The 25,436-nt window shown below is 48.2% G+C and overlaps 1 protein-coding gene across 1 annotated transcript; it reads left to right on the plus strand.

Annotated features, from left to right (window-relative positions):
- Positions 1-1,732: 1,732 nt before the first annotated feature.
- On the plus strand, positions 1,733-21,414 carry cdc42bpb (CDC42 binding protein kinase beta (DMPK-like)). Its single transcript, XM_025899076.1, is given in 40 exon segments — positions 1,733-1,934; positions 3,933-4,024; positions 5,455-5,538; positions 5,630-5,725; positions 5,809-5,957; positions 6,531-6,624; positions 6,844-7,044; positions 7,360-7,608; positions 8,010-8,241; positions 8,418-8,525; positions 9,060-9,193; positions 9,744-9,986; positions 12,199-12,309; positions 12,432-12,676; positions 12,761-12,866; positions 12,954-13,078; positions 13,457-13,562; positions 14,715-14,863; positions 14,945-15,042; positions 15,165-15,244; positions 15,759-15,833; positions 15,913-15,978; positions 16,082-16,187; positions 16,259-16,395; positions 16,472-16,611; positions 17,718-17,799; positions 17,885-18,101; positions 18,280-18,342; positions 18,419-18,625; positions 18,628-18,659; positions 18,747-19,101; positions 19,176-19,273; positions 19,357-19,441; positions 19,532-19,649; positions 19,732-19,849; positions 20,014-20,244; positions 20,480-20,588; positions 20,672-20,730; positions 21,162-21,213; positions 21,216-21,414. Coding segments are annotated over 40 exon segments (5,289 nt in total). The 5' UTR covers positions 1,733-1,765; the 3' UTR covers positions 21,284-21,414.
- Positions 21,415-25,436: the final 4,022 nt, after the last annotated feature.

Below are 25,436 nucleotides of genomic sequence, written 5' to 3' on the forward strand. Positions count from 1 at the left end.
CAGCTCCTGTCAACCATGACGTGACGTCATGTATCTGGAGCGTTTCCGGTGCAGGAGGGCGGGGCCTCGGTGTTCCTCAGGGAGCGAAGAGCAGGTGAGTCACGACTGCGTACAGCAGCACGTTCTAACTTCCGAGAGCAGGACTCCGTCCTTCAGAATAAAATCCCGGCTAACAGCCGCGTTAACGTTTTACAGTTTTCATATTTGTGATTTTTTTTTGTTTTAATTATTTACAATTTTTAAATGTTTTATTAAAAAAAAGGAAGACGGAAAGCGCGTCCAGCTGCCGGAGGTTGATTTCTGCAGACTTTTTACTAGACATAAAAGAAGCTAAATCCTGTTTTATTAATTTATTTTAACCAGTGGAGCTTATCTTTGATATTAAAAAAATATCTTTATTTAACATTTAAGTGTTGCTTTTTTCATATTGTAGAGAAATTACACATTTTATTGAAAAACACATTTAAATAATTCTGAAGAATTATAACAAAAATAATTTTTGATAATGATAATTAAACAATCGGCTGATTATTGATTGATTGTTTGGGATTTCAGAAGATTTAAATGATCATCACATCTCTCAGATCAGCTTTAAAATAAAACGATTTTTATTGTTTTTGTGAACATTTATAAAATAATATATACAAAAATATAAACTGACAAAAAATATTTAATCGAGTGGTCAATTTTTCAATCTTAAATTCAGATGAAATTCTCCAAACTGAAGAAGCAAAGGCAGTGAAGATGTATGAGTTTAAATACGCGGTGTCAGCCATCCAGAGGAAAGTGAAAAGAGTGCAGGCAGGGTGGAGTGGGTGGAGACGAGTGTGACGGAAGAAGGCAGGGGTGAAAGGGAAGGTTAAAAGATGGAGGGGAGACCTGCTGTGATGGAGACGGTGGAGCTGGAGATGTTCATATGTTCAGTAAGCACGAGATGAGTCTGTCGGGAGGCTTGAGTTTTCTGAGCATGTGCAGAGGGCTGGAGGGACAGGAGGAGATGGTGGAGATTTCTAAAGAGAGAAAATAAACGAATGAATACTGCTGCTGATTGAACCAGATTGTTGTTTGTTTATTGGATGTGTTATTTGTTTACATTATGTTTTATTTGTTTGCTTCCTTATCCCCACATGTTTTTAGTCCTTCTGTTCTTGCGTTTTGTTGATGCTCGTCACTGACTTCTGTTATTCTGGGCTCGGATATTTTATTGTGAAGCTCCCCGGCACCGGAAGCGGGACACAACTCCTCCGCTTGCTCGGGATCTTCCGTCCTGGATTCAGCCATATTCCCAGCGCTCCGCCACACCGGCAGCCGCCTCGAACTCTCCTCAAACCGGCCGTGATCCCGCTCTCCCCCACTCCTCCGGAGAACTCGGACATTCTGACCCCCGCGCAGTCGCCCCCGGAGCCAGCCCCGGTTCGACACACCGAGCGGCGGACATGGAGCAGCGGCGGCCGACCTGAGAGACGACGGTCCGCCCGACGTCCTGATCCTGAGAGGAAAGAACAGATTTATCGGATTAGAGCCGGAGGAGGGCGGACAGAGGCAGGCCCGTAGGCTGCTGACCGGCGGTGACCCACGGTGACCGGAGGACTTTCGGCGACGCTCCGAACCCCGCGGCTCAAAATGTCGGGAAGCTTCTCCCGGAGCTAACGGCTAACGGCTAGCAGCTAGGCAGGAAGCGGAGCCTCGGCGGCGGATACACCCGGACTGAGCGACGCGGGCCCGGCGGAGCATCCTGGAGAGTCCGGCAGGGACCGACAGCAGGATGTCGGCGCAGGAGCGGTTGAAGCGGCTGGAGAAGCTGCTGCTGGAGCAGCGGGCGGCCGGCTGCCTGAGCGTGGAGGCGCTGCTAGACCTGCTGCTCTGCTTCTACACCGAGTGCTCCCAGTCCCCGCTCAAGAGGGAGAAGCACGTCACCGACTTCCTGGAGTGGGGTAAGATCCGAGGGGGTGGGAGTCAGGTTCAGCAGTCTGGAGCTGTCCTAATGACAGGACAAAGGTCAACCAAGGAGATCCAGGTGTAGCACGCTTTAGGGAGTTTCAGGTGTACGTGAGGTAGATCCAGTGTGCTTGAGGGGTCAGAGGCAGATTCACCTCACAGGTGTCTGAAGGCTCTCTCCCCTGAGCTCAGCTCCAGGTTTGTGGAGCTGTTTGAAAGAGGATTCTGAAGGCTTAAACGGCGTCTCTGGGTCTCTCGTGGTCTGACGTGGTCACAAGATAATAATCGAGGTGATCAGGTTTAAAGTTCAGTCAGGATGAAGAACAGTAGGATCATCCTCTCTTGCTCAGGCTCCGCCTTCCTGCCCTGGTTGTGGGTCCCATGTAGACTGTTAGCGTTTCCATGGTGACTGCATGTCGCTAATGTTATTCAGTGATAAAGGTGTAATCGATCAGCTGGTCTTGAATCAGCTTCCAGCTTCTGTGCAGCTGAAACACTCTGGCCCAGTTTGACCTGGTTCAGCCTGTTCCTGTCCTGGTTTCTGTGACCTGGTTTCAGTTTGGGGTTCTGCTCTGAGTTGGAGCAGGACACCGGCCCTCAAGGCCTGGAGTTCCCCTCCCATACTTTAAAGTAATCCATAATTGCTTCAGACAGCATCGCTCTCTGAGCAATCACAAGGTTCTTAGACTCAGGCACTCACCTAAGAGGGCGGGGACAAGAGAGGATGCACTCACTTCATTTGTCCTCCATTAATAATGTATGACAAACCACTTTATCGCTGATCAATAACTGCCCTCCATCCGTTATTGATCAGTGATAAAGTTCTCCACCTGCTGCAGAACTGAACCAGGACCAGCAGCCGCGGTCACTCTGCAGACATGTCTGCGTCAGTTGGCAGCAGACTCGTAGACATGGAAACCATAATGCTGCCATGACGTGGTGAATGTTTCTGTGCTCTGTTTCTCAGCCCTCAGCCTGGGAAGTCACAGCAGTGACATCAGTCAGGCCGAAAGTGTTTGCAAGCGTTAAGTCAGGCCTCTGAGGAAGAATTGAAACCAGCTCAGCTCCTCTGCTGTGTTTCTATTCTGGTTTCTATCAGAGTAAGTGTGAGTGACCCAGATAAATCTGATCTCAGATCAGATGAATAAATGATGAGGAGCTGACAACATGCAGGGTACTAATGACTCAAACTCACTGCCAGACTCGGGTCGTTCTGTTATCAGGATACATTTAACCTAACGTCAGCGATCAGGGTCAGAGGTCACACAAAGCTGGTTATCATCTCGCTGAGTTAACTCGGGGTTTAACCTGCAAGTTCACGTGAAAGGGGCAGAGCTGATAGCATCTGACCAATTTAAAGGGACATTTCACCTTTCATGTGACTCCTTTTCTACAGAGATGCTGTCAAGTAAAAATCTGTAAAGAACCTAAAAATCTAAGTGAATAACCTGAGAGGTGAAACTGGTTAATCTGGTCATTTGTGGCACAAAGCGGGAAAACACAAGTTGAATTGCAGTAAATGATTTTGTCTTTGTTTTTAAGGCAACGACTGCACATTTGTGTCTGAAACACAGAAACTATAACATTTCCTGTCACACAGACTGATGACGAAGATCAGAGTGGATGAATGTGATTGGTTGAAAAGTCCTGGTGTTCTGTGTTTGTAGCAGATAAGAGTCAAGTATGATCAACTAGAACAAGATTTAGACATTTGCTGCATCAGCACATGAACGTTCAGTCTGAGCCGCTCTAGGTTCATGCACTGCTCTCAGGAACAAGCTGCACACTGATGCACATAAAAGAATCAGAGGACCGCTTCTGCTTTAAACTCTGAATATAACCTGCTCTTGACCAGGTGAGGGCTTCAGCCTCTGTTATCATTGTGATTTGATCTGGTAAGAAGTCAACAACAGAATGTTACCTGTATGAGATGGGTTAGTGTGGACCTCTGCGTGCGTGAGATGACATTACCCCAGCTCTTCTGTGTGTTGCAGTGAAGCCATTCACAACCACGGTGAAGGACATGCGGCTGCACAAAGACGACTTCGAGATCCTGAAGGTGATTGGACGAGGAGCTTTTGGAGAGGTAAGAGTTCCTGATGACCTGTGACCTGTCAGGCAACTAAAGGTGACGAAAAGGAAAAGTGGCGTATTCATGTGTAGACAGAATAAATACAGACTCTTACTTTGTAAAGCACCTGAGCCGTGGGATTTCCTGTCCATATTGTGTGTTTGAGACGGCATATTGTGTGTTTGAGACGGCACACTGTGTCGCAGTGGCTCAGAGGAGGCTCCGCCCTCTTCCTCTGCAGTCTGAGGGAAAACGGGAAGGGCTATTCCAGGCAAACACAGGAAGTAAATGGGAAGCTGTTAGGAACACAAACCTGATGGAGGAGGCGGCGGCGTGACGACCAGTCCCTGAAACAAAACTTCATTTCAGTTAATGTCGCAGGCATTAACTCCACCACCTGTGACATCATCAGAGGCAGGGTGACTGAACAAATCCAGGTCATGTCATGTGTTTGTTGTTGTTTTGACAGACACGTGGCAAAAAAATCAATCAATAAACAAGTCAGCAGAGAGAAACTGTGACCCTGCGTCTGTAACCTGATTGGTCGGAAGGCTCCTCGCGCTGTAGGCTCGGCGGTCGTCTCAGTCCTAAAACTGGATACAGCCCCGTCCTCCTCGCCTCACCTGAGCCTGTGGCCCAGAAATAATCCAAGGTGGAGATGGTAATCAAGGATAATCTGAAGATCACTGTGGACGCTGATGGAGATCTCATATTAAACGTGCTGCAGCACACCACGATGTGATTGGCTGAAATATTGAAGTTCTGTTTAATGTGAACAGAGACGGGTTGGTGAGGTCTTACATACAAGAAGTTTGACGTGATCGTGGTCAGGTAGCGTGGTACAAGGGGACAGAGCAATTCAGCTCTTTACAGCATGGACGCAGCTTCCTGTGAGACATGCAGTGAAGACGTGCACACACATCAGAACCCACACGGTACTGTGGTATTTGTAGTCCTTCTTGTTTGAGGTCTGCACTAAGCGTCCTCTCTGGCATCTTTTGGGCTTTTGGATAATGTGTAAAGCAGAGCGAGTGTCCTCGGCAGCCGCTGTCAGTGTGTGTCTGCTTCTGTGTGTGCGTTCTTCACATACCGGAGGACAGGTGTGTCACAACCACACCTGCCTGCTGCCCTGGGACATAAACACACACCTGTCCTCAGGTATGTCCCAAAGCACCGGGCAGGCATGGCTGTGACACACCTGTCCTCAGGTAACTCCAGGTGAGCTGTGTGGGTGGGGTTCTATGTCATGTGCTCAGACCAGCTCTGCAAGTGGTGTTAAAGATACACACCCGGTCACCATGGCGACCATAGCAGCAACACTGCACAGGTGATACACCTGTGGGAGGCACGCAAATTTGAAACACGCACTGACATGGCATCATTCTGGACCCTTGTTTGTGTTCACCTGTGTGTTCATGTTTCTCGCCCCCCTCTCTCTCTGTCAGGTTGCCGTGGTGAAAATGAAGCACACGGAGCAAGTTTATGCTATGAAGATCCTCAATAAGTGGGAGATGCTAAAGCGAGCAGAGGTGGGCTCCTTTTCATGATCATGTAATGTGCTGTTGTGACCTTAGCGTGCTGTTGACGTGTTATTGACGTGTCGGTATGCTGTGAGTGCAGACGGCATGTTTCCGTGAAGAGCGTGACGTCCTGGTGAAAGGAGACAGTCAGTGGATCACCAACCTGCACTACGCCTTCCAGGACGACAACTATTTGGTAAGTACTTGCTGCTGTCCTCTGTGGGACTGGGACTGGTACTGGTACTATCTTTAACTCCTCTGTGTGTACCTGTACTGCAGTACTTGGTGATGGATTACTACGTGGGTGGCGACCTGCTGACGCTGCTCAGTAAGTTTGAGGATCGACTTCCTGAGGATATGGCCAAGTTCTACGTGGCTGAGATGGTACTTGCCATCCACTCCATCCATCAGCAGCACTACATCCACAGGTACTCGGAGTACTGCACACTGTACTGCCTGTACTTCACACTGTACTCTAAGTTGTACTGGTCCTACCAAAGGTATGTGCCTCTGTGTGTCCAGGAAGTGTGCTTTTCCTGCTGCAGTGTCCTCTGGGAAATGTAGTTCCTTTCTGCTCAGCCAGCCTTTTCCTTCCTGAGATGGCTGAACTTTAACCTGCTGTTGTTCAGTCTCACACAGCTTTATTCACACACAGTTTACACACAGATTTAAGGGGCATCACGTGATCGGAGTTGGATAAAACATGGACGCACATCCCGCTTGGTACGCCTGGTCATATGTTTTAGAAAGGACCATGTGGAGGTTGTCACAGTGAGTGTGTGATTTCAGAGAAAGCCCCTCGTCACCGCCAGCTTCAAAACCCAAAACAGTGACAGCAAAAACACTCATCTGAAAAGGACCAATGGGTTCACGGCACAGTAGCGCCACCCATCTTTATACTGTGTGTGGTCAGTCAGATCCTGCTGCGGCATAAGCTGACCATGTGACCTGTCTGTGATGAAGGTGACGATGACGAGCTGAGTATGTTTTTCGTCTTTCAGAGACATCAAACCTGACAACGTCCTGCTCGACGTCAATGGCCATATTCGCCTCGCAGACTTCGGATCCTGTCTCCGCATGATGGAGGACGGCACGGTAACTGTCATGCTCCCACCGCTGCTTTGAAGCTAACAGTGCTCACGTTAGTCTGGTTTAAGGTTAACCCTGGTAATGTTAGTGCTGGTCTGAAGTCAGGAACTTCAATAGCTTAATTAAGTTAAGCTTGTTTAGTTCTGTTACTTGAGCTTAAGTTGACCATTGACCTTTTCTGGATGACCTTTTGTAACCTCGGCCCATCCCAATGTGTCACTACAGGTTCAGTCCTCGGTGGCAGTTGGCACGCCAGACTACATCTCCCCAGAGATCCTGCAGGCAATGGAGGACGGGATGGGCCGCTATGGCCCAGAGTGCGACTGGTGGTCGCTGGGTGTGTGCATGTACGAGATGCTGTACGGCGAGACACCGTTCTACGCTGAGTCGCTGGTTGAAACCTATGGCAAGATCATGAATCATGAGGTCAGAACCAAGGATTGTTCTGTCTGCCAGAGTAATCGGGCTGTCTTTCGGAATAAATAAAGACGCTAGCTGTTACAGTAATCAGATTACACTCTGTCAGGGTAATGATACTGTGCTCTGTAATTAGATTACTTTTGTCCTCCTGCCCGTGCTGTGCTGCTGTTTCCAGGTTACGAGTCTGTCTCCAGGCTCTCGTCCCACTTCCTGTTTCTAAATCAGAGCTCGTCCCTCAGCGCACGCTCGCCTTTTTGTCCAGTTTCCAGACTCTTCGTCTTCCTCTGAATGCCTCCTTGTCTTTTCTTTTGCTGTTTCCAGGAGCGTTTCCAGTTCCCTTCCCATGTGACCGATGTGTCTGAAGATGCCAAGGATCTGATCCAGCGCTTGCTCTGTTCCAGGGAACGTCGCCTCGGACTTAATGGGATCTCCGACTTTAAAAGCCACCCTTTCTTCAACGCGATCGACTGGGACAACATCCGGTCCACCGGGGCCCCCTACATCCCCGAGGTGTCGTCACCCACCGACACCTCCAACTTTGACGTAGATGATGATGTCCTGAAGAACCCGGTGAGGACCGTCTTTCTATCCTCAAGACCGTTTTACATAGGAAACAGCATGCAGTGGGCTCACCACTAGCTGGAGCGAATCACGTAAAATTAATCAACCCAGTTGAACTTTGACTGTGGCATGTGGGATTTCTCCCCGCCAGAGTGCTTTCGCTGCGCTTTGCAGAGGGCAGTACAGTATGTGCTGCTCCCTGTGAGAAATGGCCTTCCATCAGTCTGACTGCTCTGAGACTCCATCAGTCTCAGAGTCACCTGGAGTCACAGGGCAATCAGACTGATGGAGTCTGAGGCCCAGGAGTCTCTGAGAGTCCCCGAGACTCCAGGTGACTCTGAGACCACAGGTTTTCCAGTGGCCTTTCTTGTCCGCACAGTCCTTCATGCTGACAGGTCTTCTCTCTACAGGACATTGGACCTCCAGTGTCTCACACTGGTTTTACAGGGCAGCACCTCCCCTTCGTTGGATTCACCTACACCACCGACAGCTGCTTCTCCGACCGCAGCTCTGTCAGCAGGGCGGGGTTGCGTGTCCAGATCGAAACAGACGGCGGAGCGGGAGGGGAGGAGGTGGAGGTTTTTGAGAAGAGGATTCGTCGACTGGAGCAGGAGAAACAGGAACTGAACCGCAAACTGCAGGGTAAGGAGGAGGCGGACTCCAGCAGTACTCCCACAGTACGCTGTAGGACTCCAGCACTACTTTAGCAGTACTCTGTAGGACTCCAGTAGTACTCTGTAGGACTCGATCAGTATTCCTGCAGTACTCTGTAATACTGCAGTACTCGCTGTGACCTCACAGTGTCTGCCCTCCCACAGAGTCGACTCAGGCCCTGCAGGCTCCAGCTCGAGGAGGAACTCTGAGTCGAGACAAAGAGATCAAGAAGCTCAACGAGGAGATTGAACGACTCAAGAAGAAGCTGGCAGGTCAGAGGATGTTTCCGTGGTAACAGACACAGCTGGTGTGGTAGCACCTGATGTAGTTTAGAGCAAACAGCAGCTCCAGCTTCTCTATATGTTAGTGATACTGATCAGTAACCTGTGCTCACATCATCAGCCTTCAGCTCTGTGAATCACAGCAGTCTGCAGGCACGGAGTGCATCATCGCTGCCACACGCACATCCAGATATTTTTAGATGGATGGTTGTTGTAACTGAGACCTCGGGTTTAGAAGACACTCTCCGTCCAGATGTTTCAGTCTGACTATGCTTGGAGCATAGTTAGCTGAAACCCTGAAACTTTATTTCCTGTTAGGTTTGTTTAACAGCACCACTCGCAGGAAACCTTAAATATTTCAAGTTCTGTGCTCCACCCCGAGCTTGTGTTTAATGTCATACAGACAAGTTTATTAATACGCTGGAGCCGATGAGACAGTACTCAGAAAAATCCCTTTAAATAAAGTTATTTAAGTAATGTCACACTTTTTATTTATTAAAATAAACCCTGCCCCTGTAATCTCAGACTCTGACAGGCTGGAGCACCAGCTGGAGGAGGCGGTCTCTCTCAGACAGGACTATGAAAGCTCCGCCTCCAAAATGAGGAGCCTGGAGAAGCAGGTGAAAAGCCTGCGACAGGAGAAGGATGAGGTCCACAAGGTACGCGCACCTGGCCGCAGGTGGAGCTGCTTTTCAGAATAAAGCCCCTTTTCCATTAGTACCGACTCTGATCAGCTCGTTTTCCATTACAATCCAGCACTACCTGATGTGAGTGGTTGTTGTCATAGCAACATGTTTGAGCATCCCGCGTCTTAATTACTATGCAGAATGCTACAACAAAGGTGGACATCGAAGCGACGACATACCTGTGGCTTTTCGTCAAACTCGTCGGACTGTTTTTTGTAGCCATTTCCCTCGTTGCCATGGTTTTAAAAATGGCAATTTTGATTTTCGTGAACAAGATGCTCTCATGATTCATCGAGTGACGCTACCGACCAGGCAATCAGTGGCATGCAGTGTGACGACGTCATTTTAGTACCTGCTCAGATGGCTTGGAACCCTGGGTGAGCAGGTACTAAAACGGTACCAGGAACTAGGACCTTACAGAAAACCCTTTAAACTGTGGCGAGTCAATCCGAGTAGTTACTAATGAAAAGGGGCTTAATAGTCATGTAATTCCAAACTAATAAACCCCACACCCTCTGAGCAGCAGTTGGCTGACGCCCTGGAACGCCTGAGGAGTCAGACGAAGGAGCTGAAGGAGGCGCACTCGCAGAGGAAGCTGGCACTGCAGGAGTTCTCTGAGCTGTCAGAGAGGATGGCTGAGCTGCGCTCCTCAAAGCAGCGCCTGACCCGCCAGCTCCGTGACAAGGAGGAGGAGATGGAAGCGCTGCTGCAGAAGATGGACGGCACGAGGCAGGAAATCCGCAAGATGGAGAAGAGCCGCAAGGAGGTGAGCGAGGAGGAGGAGTGCAGAGCATCAGCACTGACCATTTGTGATTAAAACCTTAGAGACGAAAGTCTCCTCCGTTAGCATTCACCCTGGTTATGGAGGGTTAGGGAGCGTCTGTCGGGTTATCAGTTTGGTCCCTTTAACTAATTTGTAAGTGATGATGATTGTGCACATGTCCTGATGACAGGAAGTCAGGAACAGAAGTGTGAGAGGTCTGAAGATGAGCCTGAGAGACAAACAAAGCAGGAAAAAGAGGATTTGTTTTTGGTTCATAAGTGAGGTAGAGCCGTCTGGGTATCGCCAACAGTGCAGCGTGATACTGTTCTCTTGTGTGGTTAGCAGTACAGCTATACAGATTAAGAGTTTGTTTTCTGACTTTCTAAGTTGAGTTCCAGAGTCAAACTGGAAAGACTTAATCAGGAATGGGAGGTGCACCATCAGTCCTGAGGTGCACCTCCTCGTGCTGACCAGTAGAGGGAGACAGACTCCTGTAATAAGCAGGAAGCCGTTGGTCACTCAAAGGACACTTTGATGTGAAACGAGAAGGAACCAAGTGTTTAAAGCGCCGTGAGCACATGTCAGAGACACGACAGGTCTAAAAGGTTTGGTCAGATCATAAGATGAATTATGACGGCTCCTTCATAAAGTGTTCAGGTTCTGGGTTAATGAAGGGACGCTCTCGCTGTCGGAAGGTGTGTTCTGACCACACCTTCTGCTCGCGCTGACTGTTGGAGGCTGTTCCTCTTTGTTCTCTTGAGCAGCAGGAAGTGGAAGCTTTGGGGTTTTCAGAAATGTTTTCAGGTCATATTAATGTCAGATTGCATAGGCAGCATACATACACAGTTCAGATCACCCTGAGTGACGGTGCTGTGCTCTGATTGGCCAAACATGTCATTTAAAGTGCAGACTTCAGTATAATGGCAGGAATGATTCAGTGACGTGGGAAACACCCAAGTGAGCTTAAAGGAATTAAAACTGCAGAGAGTGAATCAGGGTTACAGGAAAGGAGGCGAATGAATCACTAACCACTGCTAATGACATCACTTCTTGTTAGCAGGGTGTAAAAGTCATATAAACCTAAAAGTTGTGTGACTTCCCTATTCACAAACCGTCTGCTGACACTCAGTGGAGGGGGAGGTGATGGTGGGTCGACAGCTGGTTCCACAGCATGCACACCTGTTTGCAGATGTGGTTATAAAGAACCTCATGAGGATGATAAGAATTTCATGCAAAAGCAGGAAAATGAGACTCATTTTGAGCAGCACTAGTCTGACATCATCACCCATCAGCTCAGCCTGAGGAGTGATTGATGTCTCTTATATTCAATGTTTATGATGGGACTGTGGGGTGTGGCGTCTTCCTCACTGCAGACACATGTTCATATTTATGTGCTGTAACGCAGCTCTGCTGTGCGCTCCATCTGCACACCAGGGCGCCTCATGTTAGGTCCCCTGCAGAGCTTCCCTCTCAGTAGGTCTGAGTCTCAGGCTATGTCCACACGTACACGGGTATTTTTGAAAACGGAGATTTTCCGTTTTCGTTTTAAAAAATAATCCCGTCCACACGTAAATGCAGAAATGAAGGAAAACGCTGCTAGGAACATGCCAAAGCAACAGGTGGTGATATATTCCTAACCGTGTAGAAATGTTGGCCAATCAGAAGTCTAGAAGCCTCGGTGGGAAATAGTAAACAAAGATGGGGCATAGAAGCAGAACCGAGTCGTATGTGTGGAGGGACAGTAACTGTGTGTGTATATGTAAGCATTTAAACACTGCAGAGAGTACAATTAACAGTAACAGTATTGTAGAAATTCATTTCACCGAAACAATAATGTGGCGCACAGTGTGACGTCAAAAAAGGCGCACACCTTTGACGCTGCGTTTTCTCCGTTTTCCTCGTCCACACATAAATACAAAAACCGAGTTTTCGAAAATATCCACCCTGGCAGGCGTTTTTAAAAATCTCCGTTTTCAGTGACCGAAAACGCCGTTTACGTGTGGACGAAAGGTGCAAACGCATAGAAAAATATGCGTTTTCAAAAATACCCGGGTACGTGTGGACGTAGCCTCAGTAAGCTCCACTGACCTGCTGACACGCCTGCAGGTGAAGGGGTGTCACTGCGGCTCTGCTACAAGCGTTCACGTGCTCTGTGCTCACCTTCAGTTTACAGATTTAAAGGATCCAAAATAAAAGCCTTTTGTTTGTGTGTTAGCTGGAGGCTCAGCTGGATGAGGCGCAGACAGAGGCATCAAAGGAGAGGAAGCTGAGGGAGCACAGCGAGGTTTACTCCAAACAGCTGGAGGCGGAGCTACAGAGTCTAAAGGTCAGAGGTCACACACACACACCCTTAAACCCATTATGACCTCACGATCCCGATTTGAGCCTGGGAGCCGGTCCTCACAGTCGTGCAGAAGGGCTTCTTAGTGGTTCTGGTTCTGGTCCTAGTCTCAGCAGGGCCGTGGAGTAGCAGCGGGAGGAGCGGAGTTTCACCAGGAACTATCCCGTCTAAAGGCAGAGCTGGACAAGAAGGTGGTGTTCTACGAGGAGGAGCTCCTGAGGAGGGACTCGGCCCACTCCTCTGAGATAAAAAACCTCCGCAAAGACCTGCAGGAGTCTGAGGGGGCGCAGCTCACCGCCAACAAGGAGCTGCTGCAGCTCCGAGACAAGCTAGACAAGGCCAAGAGGGACAGGTGAGTCCTGACCCAGGTTTACTGGCAGGTACAGGTGAGTCATGGCCAGATCCATGCTGACCCAGTGTGTGTGCGCCCCCTCAGGCAAGTTGAGATGGAAGAAGCTCTCACTGCTCTCAAGGAGAAACATGAGCGAGAGAAGAACCTGCTGACAGAAGAAAACCGAAAACTGACGACAGAGACCGACAAGGTGATACTCCTGTAGTACTGTTACTGCACACTTTGTAGTACTAGGAGCACCGCTGTGTAATACTGCTCTCGATGTGGTTGTGTCCAGCTGTGCTCGTTCGTGGATAACTTGACGGCTCAGAATCGGCAACTAGAAGACGAGCTGCAGGACCTGGCGTCCAAGAAGGAGAGCGTGGCTCACTGGGAGGCTCAGATCACCGAGATCATCCAGTGGTGAGTCACATGAGCTGCTTGGACACCACCGCGGGTTCAGCAATACATTTTTAACCTCCTGGGACCTGCCGTCCACATATGTGGACATCACATTTTGCGTTATTTAGACCAAAATACTCAATTTTGCTCTACATGAGCCTGATATCCACTTACGAGGACATTATACTGCTACTGTCAAAATTTTAAATGAATATCCTCATTTGTGGCTCTCATTTTTCTTAAAAACAAAAATAAGGTATAAAAAAAAAATCTGGAAATTCTTTGTTTTTACATTCATCGGGTCCCAATATGCCCAAATATCCAAGAGAAATTAAAAATGCATGTCGTGGAAGAGTTCGGGTCTTAGGAGGTTAAGGACATATGGTACACTGTGTTCAGGGTCAGCGACGAGAAGGACGCTCGAGGTTATCTGCAGGCTCTGGCCACCAAGATGACGGAGGAGCTGGAAACTCTACGCAGCTCCAGCTTGGGAACCAGACCTCTGGTAACACACACACACACACACACACACACACACACACACACACACACACACACACACTTGTTTAATCCGAGAATAATATATGAGCGTGGGACTTCACCTGTGGAAGCCTCCGCCTGTCACACGTGTGTGTTTAGACATCACTCAGTCATAGCAGAACATTTTTTTTTCAATTTATGTTACAAATTCTCAGAAATGTTTTATCCCTAACTGAAGGCTTTTATTGTGAAAGAAATGCAGGAATGTCTTCCACCTTCCTCAGACTGTAGTACTGTCTGTATCTGTGTGTTGATTTTGTTTGGGGGGTTTTTTCTTTTTCTTTTTTCTTTTTTCTTTCAAACCTGCTGTCTTAGCTGGAATTAGGAGTGGCCACTCCCCCTAAGAAGCCCTGGCCTCCCATTGATGGAGACAGGAGGGTGAGTGAGCTGGTCACGATTTCCAGCCAGTCAAAAATCACTTCCTGGGCGAGCTTAAAGATGCTTGCATGGCTATTGGCTTGCATGTGTACCACTGATATTAGAACGCAGCGAGGGTTTACCAGTGCGGGTTCCTGACACCTGTGACAAAGTCATAGAGTGGATCACACAGAAGCCTATAGACAAGAAGGCTTGAACTCTGAACTCTGACCTATAGAGGTCAAGCAGAGGCACAGATGAGGAGGTTACAAAGAGAGTTAGTGTCTACAGTGACCTCTCGAGATGAATCCAGGGTCAGGACAGAGTGAGGGTTCAAGCTCTGGTGGGGACAGAGTGGAGACAAAGCTTTAGTCTAAGGTGGTGTCACAGTCTGTCCTTCAGGGAGTAGTTTACTCTGTACTTGAGTCAGTACTCGTCTACACATTAGTTTGTACTCACTGAGTACCTCCAGTAGGCACCTGGGGGGGTCAGGTACTTCACTTCAGGTACTCTTCTGTTATCTTTGAAGGTTTTGAGTCATCTGGAAGTTAAGCAGTGCGTCCTTTAGGGCTTTAAGTGATCAAATCTTGACGTCATATGAAGATGTCGCACTTTCCAGCAGCTACATCGATGGCATCACATGTCCGGACATCATCTCACCTGCAGTCTGGTCATCCGACTGCACCATTTCTTGCTTTCTGAGCTTCGATGTACAGTGAGAATAAACAGGTGCCTGTCCTTCTGACTCCGCCCCCTCCAGGACCCCCTGTGGAAGGTGCGCCGCAGTCAGAAGTTGGACATGTCTGCTCGCCTCGAGCTGCAGTCAGCTCTGGATGCTGAAATCAGAGCCAAACAGCTGGTCCAGGAGGAGCTGCGCAAAGTCAAAGCCTCAAACATCAACCTGGAAAGGTCAGAGGTCATACCGAGGCAGACTGTCATCTTATCTGTGTACTGTGTTCACCTATCTGACCCATGTCTCTCTGCCTACAGTAAGCTTAAGGAGACAGAGGAAAGGAGCAAGGAAATGGTGGAGCAGATGGAGACCCTAAAAAAGGAGATGGAGGAGACCCGTTCACGTTCCGACAAAGGTTAGGCAAAACTACTCAGACCAGGTGTGTATGATTTTTAGGGTGAAGTGAACCTGGTCTGAGAGGACAGGTAGGTTACAGTGCTGTCTGTGGGCGTGTCTTCACCATCTATCTCTGTGCAGGTCTGAAGCTCCCGGACTTCCAGGACCCTATCTTTGAATACTTCAACACGTCTCCTCTAGCTCCAGACCTCACCTTCAGAGTGAGTTACCTGTCTGACTTTCCTACCACTCACAGTAACAAACCCACACACAGCAGCTCACAGGACAGTGATGCCATTCGGGTGTAGTGCTGATTTACTCAGCTTCGTCTTGCTTCTTTCTCTTTGTAACTTTGAAGCGTCAGTTTGCTCTGCTTCCTCGCTGCATGCTCTCTGGGAAGAAGTAGGTTTACCCTCCCCTCTTCAGACAGTGACCTGCCACCTTCAACCTCAAGTATAGCTGCTAGTTTTGTACTAATGACATCAACAACCACTCAGGTCAAATTAATGCCCTGCACACCTGATCAGACTGACTATAAAAACCTCCATCCATAGAATAGACTCCGCCCACACACAAAAAAAAAGCCTTGCTTAGCTTCAGTCCTCTTAACCTCATATTACTGCAGTACTACTTCATGTGTCCGCTGTATGAATACTGCAGTAGTGGATTTGTAGTTGTCACAGTTCATCTGATCAGGTGTTGATCATCTTTATGTGTCACTGTTTTTACCTGCAGCCCTCAGACATAGACGCCACCCCTGCAAAATCAGACACTACGCCCCCATCACCCTCCACAGGCTCCGAAAACGAGGTTGGTCACAGATGAGTCTTTGCACAGGTGTCCTGTATGTTACGGTTTGTTTAACTGATTGACCCGTTTGTGTCCACAGGAAATTAAAGCAGTCCCTTCGAGCCCCTCTCCCATCTATCAGAGCACAGCGCTGACCACACCAAAGGTACCCCGAGGTTCCTGCAGGTGTCCTATGACTCCACAGGGCCACTCCGATCGTGGTAATTGTAAGAGATTTTTACATTTTTTTTTGTGTGTGTGTGTTTCAGCCCAAAGCTCACCAGCTGAGCATCAAGACATTCTCCAGCCCGCCTCAGTGCACGCACTGCACCTCCCTGATGGTGGGACTAATCCGGCAGGGATACGCCTGCGAAGGTATGCAGCGCTAACAGCACCTTTGCTTCTGGTTCAGTCACAGGTGTCTGACTGACTCTCTGTCTCTGCAGTGTGCTCCTTCATCTGTCACGTTTCCTGTAAAGACCACGCCCCTCTTGTCTGCCCAATCCCAGCAGAGCAGGCCAAGAGGCCACAGGGCATTGACGTCCAGAGGGGAATCGGCACTGCATATAAGGGCTACGTCAGGGTGAGTCCACTGACACGGTACTGACCCTGTAACTGTGTAGCACCTCCACATACTCAAGCTAGTTTGCTTCCGTCAGATTCCGAAGCCCAGTGGCGTGAAAAAGGGCTGGCAGCGAGCATTCGCCGTGGTCTCTGACTGCAAACTCTTTCTCTACGACATCCCAGAGGGAAAATCCACGCAGCCTGGGGTGGCAGCCGGTCTGGTCCTCGACCTCAGGTATTCTGTTTGCTCACCTTCTGTCAGAACATGAAAACACTACTTGAGGTCTTTTGAAGAGTCCGCTTGTTTTAGCAAAAATCCCTGGACTCTGGAGCAAGTTCCAGGTCTTCTAATTCAATTCAGTTTTATTTATACATTGCCAAATCACAGCAACGGTCGCCTCAAGGTGCTTTATATTGTAAGGTAGACCCTACAATAATACATACAATGAAAACCCCAACAATCATATGACCCCCTATGTACAAGTGGTTCGGCACCAGTGGGAAAGGAAAAACTCCCTTTTAACAGGAAGAAATCCTCTATCCGCTCCTCCCTGAGCAAGGGGAGGAAGACAGGACAAAGACATGCTGTGGAAGAGAGCCAGAAATTAATAGCAAGTATGATTCAGTGCAGAGAGGTCTATTAAGTGAGAGAAGAAAAAACACCCAGTGCATCATGGGAATCCCCCAGCAGCCTACACCTATAGCAGCTTAACTAAGGGAGGATTTAGGGTCACCTGGTCCAGCCCTAACTATATGCTTTAGCAAAAAGGAATGTTTTAAGCCTAATCTTAAAAGTAGAGATAGTGTCTGTCTTCCGAATCCAAACTGGAAGCTGGTTCCACGGAAGAGGGGCCTGAAAACTCAAGGCTCTGGCTTCCATTCTACTTTTAAATTACTGAGCGTATACACAGAGCGTGTGCTTTGGATGAAGGACGTGAAGATTACACTGTGAAACATGAAGTTATCGTTATGTTTTTAATTAAATTGGCTACACAAAAACATCACTGTGTGCTGGAACATGAAGTGACACCGCAGAGAGCGAACAATTCTGAGAAGGTTCGTGTAGGCATGTTAATCCGGGTCCTGAGACGAAGTCTGAAGAAAGTTTGTGTAGCCCTGAGTGTTAGGACAGTTTCTGAGTCCTGGTAAGGTTCATGTAGTTCAGAGACGACTCTGATACCTTTGTGAAGACGGTAATAGTCCCAAGAATGAAAAGATTTAGCTGGTTTAGAGAAGATTTAGGCAGTCGCGTGAAGGCTGCTGGCATTTTTTTTTTGTGTGGAGTTTGTGACAAGTATTATTTTTGTATATGTGATGATCTCTGGCATCTCACTTTTTCAGGGATGAAGATTTGTCCGTTAGTTCGGTCTTGGCTTCCGATGTGATCCACGCAACCAGGAAGGACATCCCCTGCATCTTCAGAGTAGGAGACCCCATCACCGTTATACCATTTGATGTCTGAGCACCAGTGCGTGTCCTGTTCTGATTGTTTTTGTTGTCGTGGTCAGGTGACATCATCGCAGCTGATCTCGCAGCTGTCTTCAGTGTCTCTGCTTGTCCTGGCAGAGAGCGAGGTAGAAAAGAGAAAATGGGTCCGGATTCTGGAAGGTATGCAGAGCATCGTGACCAAGAACCTGCTGAAGAGCCAGCAGGTCCACGTCCTGCACGAGGCCTACGATGCCTCGCTGCCCATCATCAAGACCACGCTGTCCGCCGCTGTGCTCGGTCAGTAACGAGTACTCTGCTGAGAAAGTGTAGGATGGTTGACCGTGGTAGGCTGAAATTGTTTCAGGGTCTCCTGATGGATGGAGTTTCCTGTTGATCTTCAGACTTATTGATTACTTGACTTGTATCAGGTTAATTTCGCTTATTATTTTGTTAAGAACATTTCCCATCTGTGCAGATCGTGAGAGGATCGCCCTGGGAACAGAAGAAGGACTGTTTGTGGTTGAAGTCACGAGAGACGGTGAGCCCAGTGAACAGACTTTGTTCACGTGACTGATTGTGCTGACCTCCTTTAACTCCTCCCTTTCTTTCTACAGTGATTGTGAGAGCCGCAGACAGTAAGAAGATCTCTCAGATTGAATTGATCCCAAAGGAGAAGATCATTGCGCTCCTCTGTGGTCGCAACCGTCAAGTTCACCTTCACCCCTGGGGGGTGCTGGAGGGAGCGGAGTCCAGCTTCGATGCCAAGCTGGCAGACACCAAAGGCTGCCAGGCTATGGCTGCCGGCGTTCTCCGCCCAGGAGGCCCCCCTGCCTGCTGGCTGCCGTCAAACGTCAGGTCAGTGGTATGGGCTCACCTGGAGGAGACCTGCGGTTCTGCTCCGGTGCCCATCCTAATGCTGCAGTCTCTATGTCCCGCTTCCAGGTTCAGTGCTACGAGATCACTCCGGGAAAGCCCCACCACAAGAAGCTGTGGGAGGTGCAGGCCCCAGGTTTGGTTCAGTGGTTGGGGATGCTCAGGGACCGGCTGTGCATCGGTTACCCGTCAGGCTTCGCTCTGCTGGCCTTGCAGGGGGAGTCGTCGCCCATAAGCCTGGTGAGCCCGGCAGACCCATCGCTGTCCTTCCTGGCGCAGCAGCCACTGGACGCTCTGCATGCCCTGGAGGTCGGATCCAGCGAGCTGCTGCTCTGCTTCAGCCAGCTCGGTGTCTATGTGGATGGACAGGGACGTCGGTCCCGGACCCAGGAGCTCATGTGGCCCGCCACACCGCTTGCTTTCTGTACGTTGCACGATTCTTGTATTTGTAGAAACGGGTGCAGTGGATGGTCTCTCACCTGTCTCTCTGTGTGACAGGCTCTAACTCATCTCACCTGACGGTCTACAGCGAGTATGGGGTCGATGTCTTTGATATTCACACTACTGAGTGGGTCCAAACAATCTCCCTGCGCAAGGTAACCAATCACAGTTCAGTGAAGGTCAGACCACCCATTCAGAATGCAGTGATGGCTGAAAAACTGTGCGCACCTATCTACAGATTCGACCTCTGAATGTTGAAGGAACGTTAAACCTGCTGAGCTCAGAACCTCCTCGTCTGATTTACTTCAGCAACACCTCCTCAGGTAGGAGCACACCTGAATCACGTGGACGCTAACGCTCCCACAGCTGAAGCTAACCTGTGCATACCTGTCTTTGTACCCGTGTCTGTTCAGAGGGCGATCTCACCATCCCGGAGACGTCCGATCACAGCAGGAAGTTGATGGTTCGAACTCGCAGCAAGAGAAAGTTTCTCTTCAAGGTTCCCGAGGAGGAGCGACTCCAGCAGAGGAGGTGATTTTAGTCACTTCTGGTGTTTTCCCATGATATGTTTACCTGCGTGCTCACCTGTGTGCTGGTGTCGTTGTCTCCTCAGGGAGATGCTGAGGGATCCGGAGCTTCGCTCTAAGATGATTTCTAACCCCACCAACTTTAACCACGTGGCTCACATGGGACCAGGAGACGGCATGCAGGTCCTCATGGACCTTCCTCTGGTAACTCCTCCTGCTCCTCCTTCTGCTGCCGGCATGTTCTCCTCCGTCACCTCCCCCCAACCCTCTGACTCCTGCCTTCATCACACTGACTCCTCTCTTCTCTCTTCCCCCTGTTTCAACTTCATCCTGCTCCTTCTCATCTTTGTCTGCGTCTTGGTGTTCAGGTTGGTGATGTTGCCTCCCTCTCCTCCTCCCCGTCTCCCTCCCCTTCCTCCTCTTCTTCTCGTCACACCCTCATCTCTCCCCCCTCCAACTTTGAGCACGTGTATCACATGACGTCGGCATCGGCTGGCGCCTTCTTGCAGAAAGATGCCTCCTCTTCCTCCTCCCAGCAGAGCCTCCTGCAGCCTTCCTCCTCCTCCTCCTCCTCTCCCTCCACCTCCTCTGTGGGAAGGGTAGGCCAGCTTCTGTCCCCCCCCCCCCCCCCCCCACACTCAGGCTGCGCCCAGGTCACATGACCTGAATGCAGCAATCACATTATTGATTTGATCACCTCACACTCGCTCATCAGCTGATTGAGCAGCGATGATGTCATCAGGTCATGCTATGTACCTCTGCCAGCTGATCGATCAGTCTGAGGATGCCAGAAGGATCAATAAACTCTATTAATCTGTGTGTGTGTGCCCGCAGAGTGTGATGCCCTCCTCTCATGACGACTCCATTAAAGATAAGCCCCGCCCCCTCTCCAGTATCTCACGGCAACAGAGGAGCAAGACGCACATCACACGCACAGCTTCAGGTAAACACATCTGAGTGTTCATGTCGCCAGTCTCGACACGAACTGTCACTAACTCACCTATCTCTGTGATTTCATTGGCTCAGATTTTGGGGGAGGAGCTTCGTCCCGCAGCATCTGTGACCCGGACGAGATGGACCGAGAGGTACCCCACACACACACATTCACACTCACTCACACAGACACACACTCACTCACACACACACGTCTGGTTTGCTATCCACGTGGGGACATCTCATTGACATAATGCTTTCCCTAGATGCTTACCCTAACCCCAACCATTAAAAATGAATGCCTAACCTTCCCCCTAAACCTAACCATAACTCAACTGTAACCCTGACACTAAAACCACATTTTGAGTGTGAAAAATGCCTTCAACCCTGTGGAGACCTGGATATTGGTCCACAAGAGGGCTTCTGGTCCCCACCAGTAAATTTCAAATTTTGGTCTCCACCAACATAGTAAGAACCCGTACACTCACTCTCACGCACACACGCACACGCACACACACACACACACACTCTCTGTTGACCATCAGTCATGATCAGTAATCATGCTTGTGTATTGATCCCTCAGCCTGACTCTGACTCCACCAAACACTCGACGCCCTCCAACAGCTCCAACCCCAGCAGCCCCCCAGCCCCAACTCCCCCCACCGCAGCCAGCTCACCCTCGACGGCCTGGACTCCGAAGCCTGAAGCCCCGCCCCTACCTGAACGAGTCGGGCTGTGGACTGAGAGCTTAGCTTTTACTTTGAGGGTTTTATTGTGGCGGGGTGTGTTTGCGCTTCCTGCTGCTTTTTATTTTGTTGGATTTTACCTGCTGGGAAGCCCCACCCCTTGTTTTTAACCCCTCCCTGCTGAGAGCTGCTGTGTAACCTTTGACCTTTACTCTGATTGGCTCTATGGGACCAGCGCCTGGTGTTGTCGTGCGTGTGTAATGACTTCCTGTTGGCCTGCAAGGTGACACGGGGAGCGGGCGGCGGTCTCGCTCTGACGAAAACACTGAATTAATTTTGTTGAAGTTGCACATCATCGTCATCGACTTCATCTTTGTTGTCGTTTAGGGTAAAATAATCTTTGATTTGTGTCAGTTATGATCTTTCCTCTGGCCCCGCCCTCTGCTCAGTTGGAGACAGGACAGGGGGCGGGGTCACACCTGAACACTACTGCTTTATTTCTTCCAAAATCACATTTAAAGGATCTTTGTAACGATAAACTGTTAGTGGCCAAAAACAATAAACGAACCTGAATTCAGTCTCTTGAGTCTGAGTCACACCTGCACAGGTGAGCCCGGCAGGCAGCCAATCAGGACAAGCAGAGTCCCTGTCATCCTGATAATAACAAATTACAGTAGTCCAGCCTAGAAGTATTAAATGCATGAACTAGTTTTTCAGCGTCACTCTGAGACAGGATATTTCTAATTGTAGCGATATTGCACAAATGAAGTAAAGCAGTCCGATATATTTGTTTAATATGTGTACTGAAGGACATATCCTGGTCAAAAATTACTACAAGGTTCCTGACAGTGTTACTGGAGTCGAGTAACACTGTAATGACATCCAGAGTAAGAATCTGGTTAGATATCCCAAAAGGTTGATTCTGTTCATCTGGATGTTTTCAGTCATCATCAGGTAACTTCTTCAGTCTCACCTGACTGCAGCCATTCTGCAAATCTCTGTGAATGGTACTCATGATCATTAATTGAAGACCATAAACTGACCTCACAGCCCATTGTTCTTTCAGTGGTGCTAGTTTCAGTCACTGTGCAAATGTACTGTTTATAAAGTTGGAAACCTACAGTCAGCTGAGACTGAAGAAGTCACCTGATGATGACTGAAAACATCCAGATGAACAGAATCAACCTTTTGGGATTTCCTTACTTAGATAATCGAGCATCAAGATATCTGGTTAGATACATTATTTCTAAGATTTTCAGGGCTGAGTACAATAACCTCAGGTTTATCTGAAGCAGGAAGTCGGAGGTCATCCCACCCTTCCTGTCACTCATTAAAGGTTAATGTGTTTTATTAAAAACAGGACAAAGACAGCTGCTTCTTCTGTGGTGTTTTTGGGGTCATCATGAGGACATCCACGGAAGCCTTTAAGCTTGAAGTTCACTGAAATAAGCTGAGTGCAATCGAGCTGCATGTTTAATCCGTCCATGTATGCCGCCTCCATGTACAAAAGTATAAACCTGTCAGCTCGAGAAATGTGTACAGAATGAGCTGTGCAGGAAGTGTCTCTTAAGTTTTTTGTTTTTTTTCTTAGAGTAAAACCCTGAAATTTCTGCCGTAGATGGTGGAAAAATGTAATTTTTTCCGACCGTAAGAAAAATGAACCAAAGCTCCAGGTAAATTGTTGTTATTGAGCACTGTATACAACATGTCTCATTCACACACATGCATACAAACTAGTGCTGTCAATAGATTTAAAAAAATTAACTAATCTCACAATTTTCTGTAATTAATCGCAATTATTTGATCAATAGCCTGGCTGCAATTACACTTTTTCAACTTTATATTTAAGCTTGTAACAGACCTTTATGCAATATAATGAAGTAAATGCAGAATAAACAAAGAATGTATGCTTAAATTCAAAGAGAATTTGAATAGTTTTCTTTTAACACAGGTTCTGTCAAAAGGTTCTGTAAAATACAACTTTTTAAAAAACCTATATAATAATAGATAAGTATACACTAATATTTAATATATATTAGTGCTGTAAAACGATGTTTAATCAGATTCATCACAGGGTTACTGTGGATTAATTTTGATTAATCATGATTAAATATCATTCATTTTTATTCTATATTAATCGCATTTCATTTTGCATGAGCAAACAGTAGCGGGGGGGAAGGGGATATACGCACTTAACATGTTTATTGAACATTTGGAACATTCATGTTAACAAAAAAAAACTGTAAACATTTATCCACTCTCTCTCTGTCACTCTTGGGGAGGCACTTTGGTTCCTCGTCTCAAGGACTATGTAAAGCGCATGTTCTCAACGATATTAATGGGTCTGCAGTTTGTTGCAATTCACTTGGCAATTGTGTCAGTCAATATTTCCGAGGTAGACTTACTGACCCCCTGATGCTCCGTGAGTGGTTTGTCGCAAGCTGGGTGACGCATTAGCCAAAATCCTAGCAGCATGCCCGGCTAACGTATGCTTCGTGTCAATGTGATATTTTAAGCTGGCAGTGCTTCGGTGAAAAGAAAATTACTTCTTGCACAATGTGCATAATACTTTGTCGGTCAACTGTTCAGTCTTATTTTTTTAATACTCAAATTTCCCATCGAGAGGGCCAATGTGCATTTATCATCTTCCAAATTAAGTTGATTGGTTCAGCTGCCTGTCAGTACTAGATCTACTGGCCATTTGCGCATGTGCGAAGGTAACTCTACTTGGACAAACTGCCCGAAATGCGTTGACAGAAACATTTCAGGGATTTTGAGTCATTCTGCACTCCAGACACGTTAATAGTGTTAAAAAATTTTTATCACGTTAATCGTGATGACGGCTTAATCTGCGTTAACGCGTTAATTTTGACAGCACTAATACAAACACCTTCTGTATGCTTAAGTGCTTTGGAACGCTCATGCTCCAATGGCTAGACTTACAACAACTCAGCATTAGTATCCTGTCACGGAATCGGGCCACCAACTGTCCAATCAGCTCTAGATAGAGGGCCAACTCTGGCCCCTGGGCCTCATGCTTGACACCTCTGATACAAAATAAAACCAAAGTCATTAAAGGCGAACCTGCACATGTGTGTATGCAGTTCTTCCCTGTTGAGGGATCAACAGGCAACATGATGAGTTACCATGGAAACAGAGCTCTCAGGTATGTGTTTACAGACAGGTGATTGGCCTGATTCTGGGGTTTGGACATCACCTCTGATCTGAGCGGAAGCAGGTTCGGGCCAAACTGACTACAGTTAAAGAGTAGATCTCAGGCATGTGTTTACAGACAGGTGATTTGCCTGATCAGCAGGAGCATCAGCCGAAAAGCTCTGCCTTCCTGTTATTTCTGACTCTGGTTAATTGCTCCATGGGTCCCGCTGTTCTTATTTAGGTCGGCATCAATGATTCATTTCCCCTGGGCGCTGTCTTGACAGGCTGCTTAAACATTAATGAAGCTGAGCATTTGCCCTCCAGGAGCTCGGCCAATCAGAGCGCCTCAGAGGCAGAAGAGCAACAACAGACCCAATCACAGCAGAGCAGGAATCAGGTCAGACTTCCTGTTGCTCTGATTCATGCTGCCCCCTCTACAATGGCGTGATGAACCTGGAGCTCGAGCCCGCCTGTGACATCATATCTGTTTATTCACGTCACAAAGTTTGAGTTTACTGGACATTTACAAATAAAAAGCTGAATCACCTGCGGACGACACGTAGGTGCGTCTCAGGTGAGCCTCACTCTATGGTTTAAATCAGGGGTGTCGAACTCCAGGCCTAGAGGGCCGGTGTCCTGCAGGTTTTAAATATCACCCTGGGTCAACACATCTGAATCAAATGATTAGTTCATTACCAGGCTTCTGGAGAACTTCAAGACATGTTGAGGAGGTCATTTAGCAATTTAAATAAGCTGTGTTGGATCAAGGACACATCAAAAACCTGCAGGACAGTGGCCCTCGAGGCCTAGAGTTCGACACCTGTGGTTTAAATAGTCATTTTTTCCTCTCAATTCTGTCTGGCAGGAGCAGCTGCTCACACACCTGCTGAGGAATCTGAATTTTCTTGGGACTTCTTCTCTTCTGCAGTCTCACACTCTGCGGCTTCCTGTTTCTACTCAAACGCCTCCATGCACATGCACAGTGTTAACCACAGGTGCACGCTGCTCTGAAACAG

Source organism: Oreochromis niloticus, linkage group LG15, assembly GCF_001858045.2.
Source record: "Oreochromis niloticus isolate F11D_XX linkage group LG15, O_niloticus_UMD_NMBU, whole genome shotgun sequence".
In the NCBI taxonomy this organism is placed as follows: Eukaryota; Metazoa; Chordata; class Actinopteri; order Cichliformes; family Cichlidae; genus Oreochromis; species Oreochromis niloticus.